We start from the raw sequence: 20,165 nt of genomic DNA on the forward strand, positions 1-20,165 counted from the left end.
CAATTTAAAGTTTAAAATTGGTTTCCACACATCATCCAAGAGTGTCGTGGTAAAAGCATGGTCAAATAAGCTTATGGTAGGTAATTAGTGACACCTCGAAAGTAATGCTATCGGAATTGGTGAGCTCAATTAATAGGAAGGTGGAAGATATACAACGATTATTGCGTTTTGAGAGCTATTTAATTCATAAATGTTTACAGGGGAAAAATAATAAAATTGTATTTTCATCGGTGTAGATTCAATTTTGAACAGAGTAGATGATTAACTGACTATGAGAGACCAGGTGTATGATCTCTTTCTTTGAAATTCCATTGGAGTAGCCTATTGGTCACTCATGCGCCAACCACGTTGAGAGAAGAAAAAATCAAGCAATTTGTCTCCTCTTCTGGTTTCCAATATTTCAATTTCAATTGAACATGGATTGTTCTAATGAAAATAAAATGTAGATTGTTCAATATGAAAAACTTTTAGAAAAGGACTTTCATAAAAACTACCTGAATGGGGTTTTAATCAATTTAATTCAAATTGTAGTAGTTTTCAGAATAATGATTATTCTTGAATACTGTCAAAGATGCGATTATTAAGAATGTGAGGAATCTAATAATTTTATTATATCATTCATTCTTCAATGATAAGCAAAATGATCTTGCAATAGAAGGTTTCTGTATTCTGGGTTGATTTTAGAATTGATTTGATTTTGATTTTGTTTTCTACAACACAAATCTCAAACCTGGATAATCCTGTCAATAAATTTTTTTTGCTGAGTGTGATGCCCACATGAGCTCTAGTTTTGTGCGTGGGTAATGAGGCGGATGATAATAAGAGATAGATGGACCTACAGTTTTAGGTGGGCTCCAAACCACCTTACGATATCACAACTCATGAATTATATTCAGAGGAGTTGTCTCAAGCGGTTACCCTTCCAACAGGAGTAGCAGGCGCATGATTCTTAACTCAGCTAAGCGATAGCTTATCAGCGCAACCACTGAGTCAAACAGTTCCCTATGCTTTTGTTCTTCATTATTTCTTCATTAATTCTTCATATTGGTTCTTCACAAAGTTCTTCGGTCCCCAGAGTTTCGAGTACAAGTAACACAATACTTTTCTTACCTATGATAGAAGGTAGAGCAAGGAAAGTAATAAAAGAATTACTACTCCACTACTATTGCTGATTCCATCTATTTAGAGGATCTATTTCGAATTCAATTCCAGTCGGAATGGCAACAATAAAAGCTCCAATATCCGGCAGCGTATTGTACGAAACGTTCATTCAACTTTCTACTTATGACAATAAAATTGAAAACGACAGTAAAAGTTTTCCACTGCACCACAACAGTTCACACAGTGAAGTGTTAGGTATCAGGAAGTTATCATCCATTGGAATGAGGCGCTCAAAATTTCATAGCTATGACCCTGAAATACAACATTTCCTCACATCAAGAACAAAGTTTATTACAAAGTGTGTAGTAGAAAGTGCATAAAGCAGAGTATCGGATATATATTAAAAATAGTACTCCCTACTCCTGCTTGCTCTACAGATTCTCTAACGACGTTTTCCAGTAAAGTTTATTCGAAGATATATGATGTTTACATGATCTCACTCTTGCATATGTGATGAGACTGAATTATGTGGTCTATTCTGATATCATGTATGCTCTCTTCGCAATGATTTGATATGAGTTATGTGTTATCGTAATTTCTTGTGTTCTCTCATATTCAACAATCTTGGCCCAAAGAGAAAAGTGTCGTTTGTTTTGTTCAAATTTTCTGCTGCTTTCTTTGATGATTAAAGCTGCTGGAAATTAAAATAATATTTTGAATTAAAATTCCAATCTAAAATTTAAATCCAATAGGAAAGACCTGAATTTGTTAATTTTTTGTGATTGAGGTCCTCTTAAATGGTTACGATAATATGGTCTTTTGATTTCTCCGAATAATTACTCCATCTATCACTCTATCACTCCAACTACATATGCTATTTTGCTTAAATAGAATCGAACACCGAATAAAGCTGAATTTATCTAGCTATGGAAATGGGTTGGAAGGAAAAACGAGGATTTTCAGGGATTCCTGTATTATTGAAGGAACATAGCGAGTCTTACTGGTGAATAGTTGCTCAAGACGTTGTCTGTGGGTTTGTCGGTTTGTAGTGACTTATAATCCAGCTGACTGTTGGTTTGTGGTTTGGCAGTCATCAAACATGCTGTCTGTACTTCATGCGCCTTAACATGATTACAGCTGTATGCTCTTGAATTTTGATTCTGACTTATTTTTCTTTCTTTCTTTCGACGCTTTACAGCCTTGGGTGGACCTTGGCTTCCTGTATAAAACGCTCCCAATCTATTCTCTGTTCAACTAAACGTCTCCATCCAAATTTTCCCACGGTGCATATTCTGACTTATTCCCTCATGATCAATTGTTGAGAACGAAATATTAGAAGGAGAAATTATAAAGTTCTATCGATTCACAAATAACTACAAGTTGTGTATTTCAAAATCAGGAAAACTGTTCATAAACTAGTTCTCCAGCCAGGAAAGCTCACTAGTTGTACATACTTTTGAGTAGGTACATTCAGTTTCTCCAAACTTATCCATCTCTATTCCCCAATGAATTTTATTTTTTTCGCAACTTGAAATTTTATTTCAAAAGCTTTTGCAACTTGAGTCGCTTCTCGCATCCCCTCCGCTATCGCTCCTTATCTCTCCAGTCATCCTCTCGCAAACCTCTGCATTCTGATTTATAGTTCTTTCATATTAATTTCACAATAGTATGTTATATTGATCATTATATCAATCTATGCGTATCTTGAGGTAACCTACATCATCATACCCAAAAGTATTGTACTTGTCTTGCATGTTCAAAGTTTTGTACTTGTCTAGCTTCTGTATCCTTTAACATCATCTTGTGCAGCAGTAGAGTTAGGCAATTAGTAAATAGTGCTGGTACAGTAGATGGTAGATGCTATCATGACCCACAGAGCGCTGTAATTGTTTTCCCCAAACTTGGAAATAAAAAGCAGGCACTCAGACATCGTTTGTTCAGAAGAATTTCGCCAAATCATCTGTTTTTGTACTTTTTTCGGGAGAGAAGAAAAACATGGAACTGCTGTGGCGTTAATAGTGGAACGAACAATGCGACTGGCGCACGAACACAACCAGAACATCTCCGTTCACTCATTTATTGCTGATTAATATAAGTGTGTGTGAGTATATGAGTTTCCTCATATCGACAGCACACATGTCCTCATAACACACATTCCCACACTCACTTGAACAATAAACAGTCAAGAACATTAGCAGACAGCGCGGTTACTGAATTGGAAGGCTTCCTGATTCGCCTATATATTTATACATAATAGGAGTAGGTGGTGTGATAGTCTGTCTTCCCTTTGTTCTTGGAAACAATGGCGGAAGCCCATTAGAGTTTGTCGGGGAAGTTGGGGGAAGCCGCAGTAATCAACAGCAGAAATCTGTAGATCCCAGCTATCTGTGTGCCTGTGAAGTGGGTGGGTTTTGGGGTAGGCTGTGATGCGAGCTATTGCCACAGCTGCTGTAGGTGTTGAGCTGAGGTCAGTCAATCAATGTTGAAAGCGTGTCAGTGGGTTAGTGCGGCTATAGAAAGACGCTTAGCATATCAAATCTTGATGGTGTGTATTTGCTTCAAGTCTATAATATGTTCATCAAAAGAGGAGACTACATTAAAGTTTGCGCTTGTGTAATAGTATTATACTTATATAATTATTATACAGCACATAATAGACACTTAAGAGTTTTATAATACTTGAATACAGACACACTAGTGGGCTCAGCCACCGAAAATTTATGTACCATGTAAGTTTTCAAGTGTTTCTAAATCTATCTGTGATGTGTGTTCTGTATATATGAGTATTATATATTTATTTTTCCTGAAATGAATCAACAAGTACCCTGTTACTTATACATTTGAGAACAAAGTAACCCTGTTGTCAATATTTGCAGTAGCAGAAGTCTTCGGGGTAATTAACAGTGTTGTGTTGATTTTCGTTAATAATTAACAAAATATGTTTCGAGTCATTAGATCATTTTTAGAGGTATCATTATCACACTGCAGTAAGTATCAAAAAAGAATCTAGTTAAAAGGGTGAGAGTTAATCCATTAAACAAAATATTGGGTAGCTCTAGAAGATTCTGTACATCATTGTAACATATAAAACAATATGTTATATTAATATTATTGTAGTGTCTATTTTTAATTCTGGGGTGTTTGATAGATGGATGGATTAGGATTGAAATCCGTGTATAAAAGATATTCAGACTTGTTGCATTGTAGTACAGTATTTAAAGAGTTACAAGAGTTGGTGGACTTTCTGTGTTGTTATGGAGGTGATGTTGTATTGAAGACCTTTCTAAAACCACCGTTTAACTGAAACCGATTTATTGACACCCGGTTAATGATTCTCATGACGACAATGAATTGTGTTTGGGTAACTTTGATGGGAATAACATAATGGATACAAACATATCTGAAACCACCGTTTAACTGAAACCGATTTATTAACACCCGGTTAATGATTCTCATGACGACAATTAATTGTGTTTGAGTAACTTTGATGGGAATAACATAATGGATACAAACACATCTGATACAAACATTACTTCTTGTGTATCATGAATACAAACACAATTACAATGAATCAAACATTCAAAATAGTTGAACAAATTTAGAATATTGCAATTCTATTAATGAGTACGAGATACAGTATATTTGGAAATATTCCTACCTCAGGATGCTGATCAGATGAACGGGAAAGTAGCAAACGGCGAACATGACGACAACAGCAACTAGCATCTTGGCGGCCTTCCTGCGGGATCTCAGTTGACATTCGGTAGAATTGTTAGCGACGCGTCCTTTTCCTCCATGCCCTGTCAACACAATTAAATGTTACACACATATATGTCAAGCTTAAGACTGACTTGTCTATTATGATGCACTAGGCGTCATGGGCTAAAGTGACTTTAAGGTAACTAGGTTCGAATAAAGAAACGATATCGCATTAAAAACTAATATGATACTCGAAGAAGTTGTGCACTCGTAGCACTCGTAACAAAATTCGGTCTGCCCTTGGATCTGGCAACGGGTCTGGGGACAGTGGTGCTGATGTGTTCCAAGTGAACATCACAGCGACCACGCCAGACCACTGATGAAAATATCAACTGTCGCCTGAGTCTCGCACGCGCGGGAGAGTTACAAGTTCTGCAGGAGAAATGTTTGGGCCTATAATACTGCCGGATGGATATGTGGATACAAGAATCGGCTCATGTATCCGGGAATCTTGGGCTTCGGCTCCTCACATATATTTCAAGAAGTGGATGAATTCAAGAATCAAGAACCAGAAACTTTTTTCATAAAATATATATTAACCCCCCCCCCAAAAAAGGATACAGTATCAAAATACTTGATGAAGACGTTTGCAAGAGGTTATACTCTGACGTTTTCACACAACAGTGCAAATTGATTGAATTTTCATTGTACATGTTTATCAAAAAGAATACAGTAATACAAAATCGTTTTTGTCTATTGATTAAATCAAGTTTACAATAAGCATCGTCGATTACAAAATATAATTTTTGAATATTCCTCAACCATTTCCGATTAGTAGTAAAGTAGACAGACAAAATCAGGCTCATAAACAATTATTTGAAAGTGTAAATATTGTTTTATGATCACTAATAGTTTAGACTTGAGGAAAAGTCTAAGTCTATAACCTATTATTACTGTTAATACTATTATAGTTTTAGAGCGATTTCAGATAATATACTTTTTCACTCATATAAGTTTTTTATAGTAACCATTATGATTTCCTGATAGAATCTAAACTGCTATGTATTCACACGTGATTATTTCTCTCTATATCGAAATGCATAAAATTATTTTGATGTAGGAAATAAATTATACACTCGCAGGACTGTGAGCTTCTAAGTTTTATGAGTTTATTGTCAACAGACTGTTGATATAAAACAACTATTTACCTGCATGTGTTTATAAAAGTGGGGAACCATTTGTGTACATTGTAAATGTTGTTGCGTTTCATTAGAGCTTCAATTTTTCGGATACTTGATCTTTTCAATGCTTGTTTTGGACGATATTCTGTGTTTCAATGGAGCTTTATTGTCTAGATTTCCAAAATGCAGTTTTATGGCTTGAATATCCATCATTGGAATGCGAGTCGAAAGATCTTTCTCGTAAGATTCTTCTCAAACTATCATATGCATGGGCATGAGCGTGATGAATGTTGAGTTCTTGTATTCCAACACTAAATATTATAAACTAAGGCCCGTATGCATATGATCAGTTTAAACGGAGAAAGGTCAGCTGTTAGTTTAAACCCCATATGTAACACATTATGATAAATGCAAACATATCTACAAGTAAACGTGATTTAACGTTAAACGTAGTGTTGGCCTTTATAACACCTAAAGAAAAGATAGAATTCGTTTTCCTAGTGCAATGCTATCTTTTGATATGATATGATAATATGATCTTGTGCTTTTTCAATGTGATATAAAACTAGTGAATTTCATATAAACTAATATATACTATTGAAAGAATGAATTCGATTCAATCAATCAATCAATCAAGTTTATTTTTCCTTCATACAATGCATACATGAATGTATAATTACATAAATACAATTGACAATTAACAATATAAGTAAAAGTAAAATAGTATTATTATTAAATAAGGAAAGTCCCTGAAAAGGTTAAAAACCTGAGCGCAGGGGCCGAGTGTTATTACTAATACAAAATTATTTCTAAGATAAATAAAATTGGTGGATTCCTATTAACATCTAAATTTGAAAAAATACAAAGAAGGAAAGTAAAAAAAATGTAAGAAAATACGAGATAATAAAATAAAAAAGCAGACATTCTTGAATGATTCAATTGGCTTGTGCGACTTCTGAACTATTTTGTAACAGTTCTCTGTACAAAAACCTAATCCCCATTTCACCTCCTACCACGCACTTAACATTTTACCTTCTACCTAACTGTGGCAATTTATCAATCTGTTACACATGAAAGACTGGGCAAATTGCTGCCCTACATCAGGATTCTGCACCACTCATTTGCATTGCATACGACGTGAAACTTGTGGATTATTTGCTTCCCCTATCTGGGCACCAAGAAGCTCAGTAAATACGGAGCAAACTGAGAGGAGCTTTACTTGAAGTGAAACAAAGAATCAACACGAGAGCGCAAGTCAACATCACTTTTGGTCAGGTGACATTTCACTTTAGGTCCATCTTGGTTCGCTAGCCTTTTCCATCTTCTCCAACAACTGATCATTTCTGATCTTCATCTCTCTTTTTTATTTCTAATTCTGAATTTTGCTTCTCTTCGTGCTGTCCTTTCACTTCTTTCATCCTTCTCGTCATCATTGTTTCTTGTATTCAATCAATCACCGTTGAATGTGTATAGTTATAATTTTAATTGAAATAATTGCTTTTCAATATAAAAAAGTTGGTGGAAACATGGTAGTTGATTGATTAATGGAACTCTTGTTGCAGCCGTCACAAACCTTCAACTTGAAGTAAACTTACAATGATTTGTCTGTGCAAAACTGATTTCTTAGCCAACTATTGATCTCCATCCCCTTCTCATCTTTGTTATTATCATTATCATCATCATCATTCTACTTCTCCAGTATTTTTTATATTTATCTTTCTATTCTCTCTCACATTTTCCGTTCTCGCTTTTTATTCTAGTTTCCCCCTCAATTTCTCATCCTCATTATTGTTCTCTTGTCTTCTCCTCCCCCGCCCACCTCCCATCTTCTCCTGTTTCCAATCAATTAAAATTTTCCTTTAAATCAACTTTCAATTTAATCAAAGATTTCCTTTTGGTATTACTATGATTTATCCCTTTTTGTTCTAGCTAGTTTCCTCCTATAGTTTTCCTTATATTCATCTTCCTCTTTCTACTGTTCTACATTTCTACTTTTCTACCCTGTCTTTCATTTCCGTTAGGTCATCCTGACCTCTGTCTTTTCTACTGTTTGTTTCTCTTTGTCATCATTCTTCCCAAACTTGCTTCCTCCATCTTCAATATCCAATCCTCTTTCTCTCCTTATTCTATGTTCCATATATTATTATTATCATCATCCTCTTTTTTATTCTTTCTCTTTTTTCATTCTTTTTTTTCATGCCACGTGTAATTTCTGTTGTACAATTTTATGATGTGCAATGGGTCTGCCTAGACGTAGCAAAAAATAAAAATCAATCAATCGAAACAAATCAATCTCTTCTCCAGGTCAAGTTTTCCTTATCTCTCACAAACGTCATTCCTCATATACCTTCAACTTGTTCATCTACGACTTCTTCTCCTTTATTTCTTGTTTTCATCCTCCTTATTTCCACCCCTTGGTCCACTCTCCTTCTGTTTCAATTTTTCTAATTATTCTCCTCTTAATGTTTTGTATTCTCTTCCTTCTTCACAGTTTCGACTTATGCTCCTCAAATTTCTCCTTTTTGTGTTTCTGGGTTTTATTCTGCTTTGTGCTGTTGTGTCTCACATCAGGCAGCGTGAGTCAGATGCCGTTTCCGGTTGGTTATTTCCGGCTGTGCACTGACAGAAATGACGGGAAATTCAGCCGATAGTCAGAAATGGCGGGAAATTCAGCCGCCAGTCAGAAATGGCGGGAAATTCAGCCGCCAGTCAGGATGGGGGAGAATTGAGCCGCCAGTCGATGGTAGGGAGCCCTGCAATCTTGTGCTCTGTTGACTGACCTTAAGAATAGATTAGCTTACTAAAATGGTTTAACTGAAGTTCATAGATTAAGTTTCCACTTTACTTGCAAAGATTGACAATTTTGAATTTTTAAACCAACATTCTCCTCTTCCCAATCATTGGAGAAAATTCTGGCTCTCCGCTACATACTATGAACATATTATGTGCGTGCTTCATGCTATCCATATTCATTCGTTCATAGTGCAGGCGTGGTAATTGATGTTTGTCTTTTTTAAGGGATAAGTAATGAGTCAGCATAACTATCTGTAATCTGGTATTGATCAACGCCCTTGTAATATTGCAATCAGGAATTTTGTTCTATTTATTCTTACTAAACTTATGATTGCATCTCTCTATGCCTTGGCCTTGATCTACCACTGCCCTTCATCAACCAAAATTTCAAAAACAATTTTTTAAAATGTATGAATTCAGGGCTACTTTCTTGTATTTATAAAATATTATTATTGTACCCTTTAAAATAATTAAAATATTAAAAAAACAAGACTACAAATTGTAACGTAACTACTAGTTTCAGTGATCACACCATCGTCAGGTATAAATTTATTTATAAAAAAATATTTTTTCTACAACTGCGCGTAAAAAAAGAATTTACATACTCAATTCTCCTCGTAAAACAGCTTATTTCTGAGGAGAATCTACTTTTTCGCTCGCTAACCATCCGCGCATGCGCAGTAGATTTTCTTTACGCTCGGTAATCATTCGCGCATGCGCAGAAGAGTTTCTTTACGCTCGCTAATCAGCTGATGGTAAGCAGCTCTCCAAAAGGTCAGATCTTAACCTAAAAAGTCGGTAATTGTAACTCCGCCGATATAAGTAATTTAACAGGTTTGGGCAGTTGTAGAAAAAATTTTGTATGTAATTCGCGCGTAATGCTTCTTTATCGCTCTTGCAAAATAATCACGCTCCGCTTCGCGTCGCGTGATAACGGTTTTGCGCGAGCGATAAAGTCGCGCATTACGCTCGACTATGCATTACATATTACATGCATATTATATGCATTACATTATGCATTACATAAATAGCTATTATAACCCGATGATGGTGTGATCACCGAACCTAGTAGTTACGTTACAATTTGTAGTCTTGTTTTTTTATATTTTAATTATTTTAAAGGGTACTATAATTCTATTTTATAAATTGAAAAACAATATTTTGATATGTCAATATAATTATTCTTGTTTCTGTTTTCTTAATTCAATTCTATTAGTGTTCAATATCCAAGTAATATTGACGAGTTTTTCTCAATTTCCACAATGAATGATATGGCCTAGAACATGTATAGATCAATATTGTTTACTCTCTTATATTAAGTTGAATTAGTGTTGACAAGACTCCATTTTAAAATAATTATAATTTATAGGTGCACCAATTCAATCCAGGAGCAGTCTGTTGTGATCAACCTATCAATAGTTGAATGAATTCAAATTGATCTTTGACTCATGAAAAAAATCAAGTCTTTTGGAAAAAACCCTGTTGACATGAATGCTGGAAGAGTGATAAAAAAGTTAAGAATTAGTTCTTCCCAGCAAGTTTTCTTCCTCTGTTATTATAAACGACAGTTTCTCCATTTATGAGTTCTGAATCATTGTTTATGAATTTTAAATATGAATGAAAATCATGAAAAATGTATAATAAATCTCCAACAAAATCTGGTAATATATGCAATGATAATATCGAATTTGATTTCACTTGAAAATATTTTGAGTATGATACGAGAGCTTTAGAGCTGTGCAATATAATAATATTGTAATAATAATATTATCAATATTAAGATCAACTTCAGCTATATTATATCGTGGGAAATCAAAATTCAAAATTTGCTTATTTGCAGAAACCCTTGAGGACATCAAGGCCCTTACTCAAGAATACAAAGTCAACAAAAAATTTAATATTAAACATACAAGCAACAGAGTCTCACTATCAACTAATAAGAAATCCAAATAACAATCAATAACAGACTCTATGCATTAAACACATTACAGGTGGTAACTACAGTACATTTATGATGAATTGTCATGGAATATATTCATAGAACACACACTTTCATAACACTCTTCCAATTTATAGAACGCATTCTTTTATAGGAATCTTTTGATAATTTTTGAAAATGCATTCATGCATCCTCTAAGGTAAAGCATTGAAAATCTTAATAGCTGTGTAGTAAAATGTTTTTTGTGACCTAGTGTAATTGCAGAAGTTTATAGCAAGATCGTTCTTCCCCCTGGTATTATATTTATGACACACACCCTGTTGAACATATGAGCTATGATTCTCCTTAACATAAACTAAACTAATCATGTTCGTCTTTTCAATATAAAAAATTAATCTCTGAAATCGAATCTTTCAACATTGTTCTCCAGTTTGAGAATTAGGTAAGAGAAGTTATCATAAAGAAGATTGGATAATAACGAAGTTATAGATAGAATCTATTGGAGAATAGTATTTTACGTCTCACAGATCATGATTTATCAAATCCATTGTTGGTGAGTCATTTGAAGACGATGACTTCTTGATCAATTAGGAACTGTGATGTACTCGTACTAACACACTATTTTGTCACTGAATAATATCGACATGCAGTCATTCATTTGAAGTAGTAAACTGTTGAAAATGTTATCAAAGAGCCTGAAAGTATCAAATCCATTATGTATAAAGTGACAAAATAGTGAGCTATTTGGCTAATTTCGAAAAAATTATTTTGAAATGTCAAACAACTGATATTGAGAACTGGAAAAAAAGACGAGGAGGTGGATGCTACTTTGTTAATTTGTTATGCGATGAAACACTGTTGCACTTGCATCAACTATCCAGGTTGCAATGAGATTTATTATTTGAATATGTTGAAAACATATCGCGTGTGGTGGATTTCCACTACCACTTGGTAGGAGTAGGTTGAAATCATCAAGTGTGAACGTGAAACAGAAATGAAATATAATTAAAAGGTCTAGGTGGTTGTAAAGAAGAAAGCTAATAATTCAAACGACTTTGAATCAAGTTTCGAGCAAAATGTCAAGAGAAATACTGTCATTCTATTTATCATTATTATCGTCATTATTACAATAGCTATCTCCATTGTCAACATTTATTTCGCTAGAGAATACCCCTGGGAACTTTTCCAATATAAAGAAATAAATACGACGTTGCTGCGAAATGAAGTAGACGCTCCATTCTCCGTTGAAAGCCAAGAAAGTTTTCTTCTATTTCATTTCCGCATCTACCATTGAAGCTTTCGGCTTCAACCCACCCCAAAACCCCTTGACCACCCCTCTCCACCACCAACCACCGAGTCGCTATGGGACTCATCTTGAAGCACTTCACTACGTCGGCTTCTAAGTTCAGATTAAACAGATAAGTACGACTTAATTCTTCCTACTATCCTCAAAACTTTTTTCCTCTCGTAAACGTTCAGCTCCTTATTACCTTACTATACCTGTGCGTTACCGGAATCAGTTATCTCTTTTCTCTTTGGTAAACGTTATTTTACACGTCTAAAGAGTAAATTTAGCATAATGTGATCCTTCCGCTATTTTTCAAGCTAATCATTAGCAAACTCACATCCAATTGAGACAGGAAACTCTAAAAAACACTGACAGTGGAAAGAGAATGTTAGAATTCATCTCAAATAAATACGTTTTTGATCTTGGAGAAAACAGATAACAGTTTTCAAAAGTGAATTATGATTCAACTGAATCAACCTGTTCTAGCTGTTCTAAGATTCAACTGTGCATTGTGATTCAACTGAATCAACCTGTTCTAGTTGATTTAGTTGAATCACAATGCACAGTTGAATTATAATTAACTCTTAAAAATTGTTATTTGTTTTCTCCAAGATCAAAATCTCGTTTATTTGAAATGTTAACAAACTCAGTTCACGTTTGAATTTGTATTCCATAAAATTCATCTTTATAATTGAACTATAGTTCATAGAACGATAATAGAACTATGAAGGATGAATTACTCTTATAATACGCTCAACATTCAGATACTTTGATACCAACAATTCAAACAATTTCAAATGCTCAGTTTGTTTGCATGAAGTAACAAACCCTTCATACTTGATCCAATACTTATTTCCAAAATATGAGGAAAATCTATCAGTGATGATGGTCAGTCATGATCTCTTATCATATTGAGATACAATGTTTATTTCTTGACATTCCATAACATTACATAGATCTTACAGTTATCAGGAAAATTCACTAAACATAAATAATACAGTACTCAGCTCTTTTCTTACAGTGTAGTATTCTACATAAAATACACTGTTCATAAATGTTTATAGTCCAAGCAATGAATGCTCAAAAAAGGTTATAGGGGGAAAAGTTGGGAAGACAATTTTTGACCCCGCAGTTCTGCTTGGTCAAGGTGTGACATTTTTGAAAAAAAAAACACGTTTTCCACCAATTTTTTTCTATTTTTGCTATTATAACGTTTCAAAAATCGATGAGAATCCATGCTGATAATGAGCTTATAGAGCATTATAAATTCTCTTCGATTTGATGTATAATTTCACACTTTTACAAATTTCCCTACACCTTTTTCAGCAGCTTTAGTGTTGAGTGTGAAATCTCCATTTTTGCAACAATAGAACAATTGATAAAGGAATTTGGAGGGAATCTTTCAAACACAATTTTTGACTTTGCAGTTTTATTGAGACTAATTGGGAGGAGAACATATCAAAAGTCCCCATTCCTGACGCATGTGCTAAGGGGATGAGGGTGGTTTAGAAATTGCATTTTTAAGCGTTTTGCTTCCACGCTCATATCTTGAGAACAATGCGTTCAACCGAGATAACTGGATATTCAAAATTGAAGCTTGATGAATTACCTACACTTATTGTTTGGTGGAATTTTGTGATATTCCCAACTACAGTTTGCGAGATATTCGCTCTTGCAGGTGTTCAATTGTTAAAATAACTGGTTTTTATGCTGATGTTTTGCTCTTTCAGGGCTTATAACTCTCCAACGATGCATCATAAAAACTCATGGTTATCTTAGGCTTGTAGAGCATTGAATTCTCTTTGAAATGATGTATTATTTCACTATTCCAAGTATTTCTTCCATCACTATAGCAGCTTCAATGTAGGGGGTGAAATTTTCATTGCTGCAACTTAAATTTGATCGTTCGACAATGACATTTGAAGGGAGTGTGTGTTACACAATTTTCGACTTTGTAGCTTGATTTGGACTAGTTAGTAGGAGAACATATCAAAATTTCGCATCTTTATTGCCTCTTTCGAATTTATGGAACCTCTGAGTTGACACTTGTTGCAGAAATGAAAAATTCACCACCTACATTGAAGCTGCTATAACAATGAGAGGAATACTTGGAATAGTGAAATAATACATCATTTCAAAGATAATTCAATGCTCTACAAGCCTACGATAAGCATAGGTTTTTATGATGCATTGTTTGAGAGTTATAAACTCTGAACGAGCAAACCATTGGATAAAAACCTGTTATTTTAACAATATTAAACACTTTTAAGAGCGAATATCTCGGAAACTGTTGGGAATATCACAAAATTCCACCAAGCTAAAAGTGTAGGTAATTCATCAAGCTTCAATTTTGAATATCCAGTTATCTCGGTTGAACGCATTGTTCTCAAGATATGAGCGTGGAAGCAAAACACTGAAAAATGCAACTTTTAAACCACCCTCATACCCTTAGCTCATGAGTCCTGCTAACTAGTCTCAACAAAGCTGCAAAGTAAAAAATTTTGTTAAAACATTCCCTCCAAATTCCTTTGTAAATTGGTTTATTGTTGCAAAAATGGAAAAATTTCACACTCAACATTATAGCTGCTGCAAAAGGTGTAGGGAAATTCGTAAAATGTGAAATTATACATCAAATTGAAGAGAATTCAATGCTCCATAAGCTCATAATCAACATGGATTTTTCCTATCGATTTTTGAAAAGTTATAAGAGCTAAAATAGAAAAAAAATGGTGGCAAACGTGTTTTTTTTCAAAAATGTCACACCTTCAAGAGCGGATATTTCGAAAACTAGAGGAGATATAAGAAAAGTTGTAGAATAAATATTGTAGGAAATTATGTAAGCTTTAATTTGTTTCATCACAGTCAAGTCCTTAAGATACAAAGTTTTTGAGTTTTATGTGAGGAACCAAAAAATTGTACCTTTAAACCACCCCCACCCCCTTAGCACAGGTGGTAGAGGAGGGGAATTTTTATATGTTTACCTCCTTGCTACCCTAAGCAGAACTGCGGGGTCAAAAATTGTCTTCCCAACTTTTCCCCCTATAACCTTTTTTGAGCATTCATTGCTTGGACTATAAACATTTATGAACAGTGTATTTTATGTAGAATACTACACTGTAAGAAAAGAGCAGAGTACTGTATTATTTATGTTTAGTGAATTTTCCTGATAACTGTAAGATCTTAAAAGTTCAATTCTTATAACATTAAGGAATGTTAAGAAATAAACATTGTATCTCAATATGATAAGAGATCATGACTGACCATCATCACTGATAGATTTTCCTCATATTTTGGAAATAAGTATTGGATGAAGTATGAAGGGTTTGTTACTTCATGCAAACAAACTGAGCATTTGAAATTGTTTGAATTGTTGGTATCAAAGTAGCTGAATGTTGAGCGTATAATACCTTACTATACCTGGTAAGGTTATAAGGAGCTGAACGTTTACGAGAGGAAAAAATTTTTGAGGATAGTAGGAAGAATTAAGTCCTACTTATCTGTTTAATCTGAACTTTTTCCCTACAAATTCCTTTGTAAATTGGTTTATTGTTGCAAAAATGGAAAAAATTTCACACTCAAAATTATAGCTGCTGCAAAAGGTGTAGGGAAATTTGTAAAATGTGAAATTATACATCAAATTGAAGAGAATTCAATGCTCCATAAGCTCATAATCAACATAGATTTTTGAAAAGTTATAAGAGCTAAAATAGAAAAAAAAAATGGTGGCAAACGTGTTTTTTTTTTAAATGTCACACCTTCAAGAGCGGATATTTCGAAAACTAGAGGAGATATAAGAAAAGTTGTTGAATAAATATTGTAGGAAATTATGTAAGCTTAAATTTGTTCTATCACAATCAAGTCCGTAGGATACATGGTTTTTGAGTTTTATGCGAAAAACCAAAAAATGGTACCTTTTAAACATCCCCACCCCCTTAGCACAGGAGGTATGGGTGGGGACTTTCGATATGTCTACCTCATTACTACCCTTAACAGAACTGCGGGGTCAAAAAATTGTCTTCTCAACATTTCCCTCTATACCTTTTTTGAGCATTCATTGCCTGGATGGACTACAATGTCTTTACTGTAATGTTATTAACCCATGATTAAAAACAATTTTTCAGTGGGCTCCTAGGTTTTTTTTATTAAGTAAATTTCATGATAATTTCCTACATTTTAGATAAATAGAAAAAAGTAGTCTAGAAACAAAACATTGGGTTAATTTCTATGACTCATGTTATAGCAATTCGTTGTCTATCTGAATTTAAAAGAGATTGCCTGATTTTTTCTATCAATTATTGTTACGTTTATGTATCAATTCATGAATTGAATCAATCATAAGTTCATGTTGCAATACCAAATTATAACTCATAATTATCACTGGATTGTTTCTCCTTGTTCTACTGATTCTGCTACAAAGACTTCTATCGTTTGAATCATACAAATATTGTGTTATAAAAATTGATGAGGAAAGGAAACTCACTCAGCGGTACTTCTAGCCGTGGCTTCAACGTGTCGTATGAATATTTTTTGTCTTACGTCGTTTAGGGGGTGGGAGATTCGCTTATAAGAAGATTACGCCCCGAGGAGTAATATTGACATTCTGGAGCAAAACATGATACAATTAGTACACTACGTTTAAACATGAACAGTCAATCACCTGAATATATTCTATTATATACTGTAATTAATTAACTCACCATTTCCGGAATGCACAAGAACGGTCTCAGAGTGTCCTGGTATGTTATCGGAGCGCCACAGTACGATCACAATCTGGCAATAGGCGATGCTCATGAACATCAATGGGAAGGTGTACAGAAGCAGGATTCTAGCCATTTGATACATTCCCTCGGTTCCTTCAGACCAGGTGGCCTGGCATTGGGTGAAGAAAATCAGATCCATGTCAATCTCCTTAAATTTACCAAATTTCTGTGCTTCCAGTACCAGCAGTTCCGGGATATCTGCGAAAAATATATGAAAATGAGGCAGTAAAAAGTTGTTCAGGGATCAATGTGAGAGTATTATGTGTACTTCAATCATTCTCACACATGCGATCAGATGGTTAATCAATATCACCATCCAAGATGTATAATATCATGTGTGCCTTAATCATTACCACACATGCAATTTTTTGATTAATTATTGTCGACGAACTAAACAGGTAATGACAAAAACAATGAATAGAGGATAATTACTTCGCGCTTATAGACATCTCATATAAGAAGTACCATCATTCTCAAACACATACTATATCCTAAATGAAAATCACATTGATAATGTAGGTCCATCGTTCATGTATATATTATATATGTGAGTTTATACCAATCACTAACTGTACTGATTGTATGTTGTTGGAAGAAAATAAACTTAAATCTACCCCACTTTCCTCTCACTGTTTGAAGTGAAAAAAATTACAGCTTTATGTTCATCCTGTGAAAATTTGAAGAGAAAGTCTGCCTGAAGTAAAAGTTTATTCTAAGAATGTAAGATGAAAGTGAAGTAGTGACTGGGATTTAAAGCATCCATTAGTGTTCTTGTAAGCTCTGATAAGGCGATTTCCCCGAAAATTCATACCATATTTAAGGCCCAAATTTGTAATGCCGGCTCCATTTGTAATCTAGCAATGAGGAAAGGTTTTAAACTTGAGAGAGCTTAGTAAGTTGAAAGTTGGGAATAAACTTGATGATTACTGTTTACAGTGTTGTTGATTTTACATGTTTTGATTCTTATTGGTGAAATAATTTGTGATTGGAGAATATTATTTATTTATTCAGTATCTCAGAATCACACAACTTCTAGGAAAGTATCATGGGCTAAAGCCCAAAACGGTTCCAATTCCAATTTATACCGAAGTCCAAGTAAAGTCCATACTAAAGTCCTATGTCACTTTCGCATTATTTTCATATCACGCACAAGTTTGGACCCTTCCTGATGTTATTAGCCAATGTTGAATATCGCAAAAACAAACGCATGATTATTATGATCGAAATTACAATCGATTCCAAAAAACCTTCAAACAAAAATCTTAAAAATCCTGCCGCAAAAAATGAATTCTAATGTGAATAATACTAGTACATCGTTTAAATGTTTTGTACAAAATACATTTTTGAGGGCAGATATAGTACTGTCAATACTAGATAATCCTCAGAATGATTATTGAAATTCTTCGATTGTTTTAAAACTTTTTAACAAGCCATGCTTGCCTATTTCATACGATGAGGCTCACTTCAAATATATTGATATTTATCGCAACTGGAAGACAAAATGTGAGTCTATGATCAAACGAATGGAGAAAAACGATTATTGCGAAATATATGCTTGTACCAATCTGACGATGGCAGACTAATAAAGAAGAATGACAAATAGAAGCGGTTGTCGCAGCAAAGACAGAGATGGGTTGGTGAGAGACTTGAGGTGTTCCGTTACTGCAGTATGTAACCAGATAGGATGTATCCCATATCCGTAGCCTACAATATTTTCCGCCCCGTAGACTGTTACTGTGAAGTTATTAATGGGGGATGCCCTGTACCATGTTCCTCCCATGAAACCCTTCCCAATATGGGGAAGGGGATCGGTCACGTGACCCAACGACTATCAGAAAAAGGCGTCAATGATTAATGGCACACTTTGACACAGAAGTTTGAGATACGCAGATGGCTTGTAACTAATTTTTGGTCATGTCAAAGACAGTCGGTTGATGTAAACGACGGATCAACAATAGACTATCTCGTCCCCTGACTACAAATCCATTGTTCCATGTGAAATACATGAAAAACGAATCAGTTACTGTTCATCTCCAGTTGATATTCAGTTACTGCCAACAATGTAGGCAATCTATTAGAATTTCGATGAAAGGTAAACTAATAATCTCAACCATGATTATTATTTTCTTTGAATATTAGGATTATCTAATCTATATGGGATGTGAACACATAATTTTAATTCGATATCCCCACATACAGTGATCATTATTGGAAATTGTACAACACATAATTTGTTATCAAATCTTCTTCATAAAAAAATCAGTGTTTTTCAGTTATAGAGAAGTTCAACATCAATATGTAGTCAATATATTTGTTTGATGATGAAGCTACTCACGGAAAAGGGTGCAATTCCTTAGCGTGTCGTTACGCGCCGTTCGAGACCCGCAGCTGTAAGGTGGAAGATCGTGACGCGTCGTTACAGCTGAGGGGTGGACCACATAACCTATAAATTCATCGATGATTCATTTGATATGAATCGTAAAATCAATATATACTCTGTACAAATTAATTTCAGACTTGGAGGAATGTGCGGCGCAGAGAAATGGAGGGAGATCAGCCAATTACAGTGATGAATAGAGTGATAGGTAGAAGCGCAGTTGCCAATTTGTCGATTAGAGTCAGTCGACTGAAGAATTCCAGACAGGAAACTCCATAAGTTTAACATGAGCGCTTGAATACTCACGAGAAATTAGAGGAATACTGGCCGGTTAGACCGGCAACTTGGCAGCCGTTGTATCCCTACCTCTGTATGCCTTCTCTGCTGCGCATGCCCCTCCCAAGTCACAAGTTAATTTGTACAGAGTTATAGTAGTCAACACTTCTAATTCATCTGTCCCCATAACGTTCATACAACATAGCAATCCAATGAGTCATCGAATCTGATGACTTTATAGGTTAAGTGCTCCAGCCGTGAGGGCTGTTACCACTGTAAGCTTCCTGCTTAAAATCAAACCAAATAAAATAAAATAAAATCAAATCACATCATTTTTTATTTTGACAAAAAACACAACTCAGGGAAATAAAGATATAAACTTCTATATAGTCAGTTCCGATCAAAATAAAAATACTACTTGCTAAATTATTCTCAATTTGTATGCAAGTAGGTCAGTGAAAATAAAAGTTTTTAATTCAGTCAAGGCTGCTTACAGCTGCTTGTCTCGAACGGCGCGTGTCGACACGCCTCTAAGGAATTGCACCTTTAGTATATTTAGTTTATAAAAAAAATTAGATTCACTAATATAGAATAGATTTACTCTATTTCTTTATTTCTTTCTCTCAATTCTCAATTTTTTGCATACCAAGTGATTATTGTAATTTTTTTGATTGTGGAGCAATTTATGGGATTTTCCCGTTTGCTCCCATATTGTTGTAAATAGAATAAACTTAATAGAATGGATAAATAA

At 34.5% G+C, this 20,165-nt stretch overlaps 1 protein-coding gene across 3 annotated transcripts in view; it reads right to left on the reverse strand.

The window, feature by feature from the left end:
- LOC111048589 (orexin receptor type 1) overlaps window positions 1–20,165 on the reverse strand; it is a 247,865-nt gene that overhangs the window by 82,936 nt on the left and 144,764 nt on the right. For 2 of the 3 annotated variants that reach the window (XM_022334504.2, XM_039442529.1), the window contains exons 4-5: window positions 16,699–16,959; window positions 4,760–4,901 (exon numbers count right to left, since the gene is read on the reverse strand). In XM_022334504.2, coding sequence (XP_022190196.2) covers window positions 4,760–4,901; window positions 16,699–16,959 — 403 coding nt within the window. Of the gene's footprint in view, window positions 1–4,759; window positions 4,902–16,698; window positions 16,960–19,096; window positions 19,205–20,165 lie in introns of all 3 variants that reach the window. The other variant, XM_039442528.1, reaches the window with a different exon arrangement.

Source organism: Nilaparvata lugens, chromosome X (genome assembly GCF_014356525.2).
Source record: "Nilaparvata lugens isolate BPH chromosome X, ASM1435652v1, whole genome shotgun sequence".
Taxonomy (NCBI): Eukaryota; Metazoa; Arthropoda; class Insecta; order Hemiptera; family Delphacidae; genus Nilaparvata; species Nilaparvata lugens.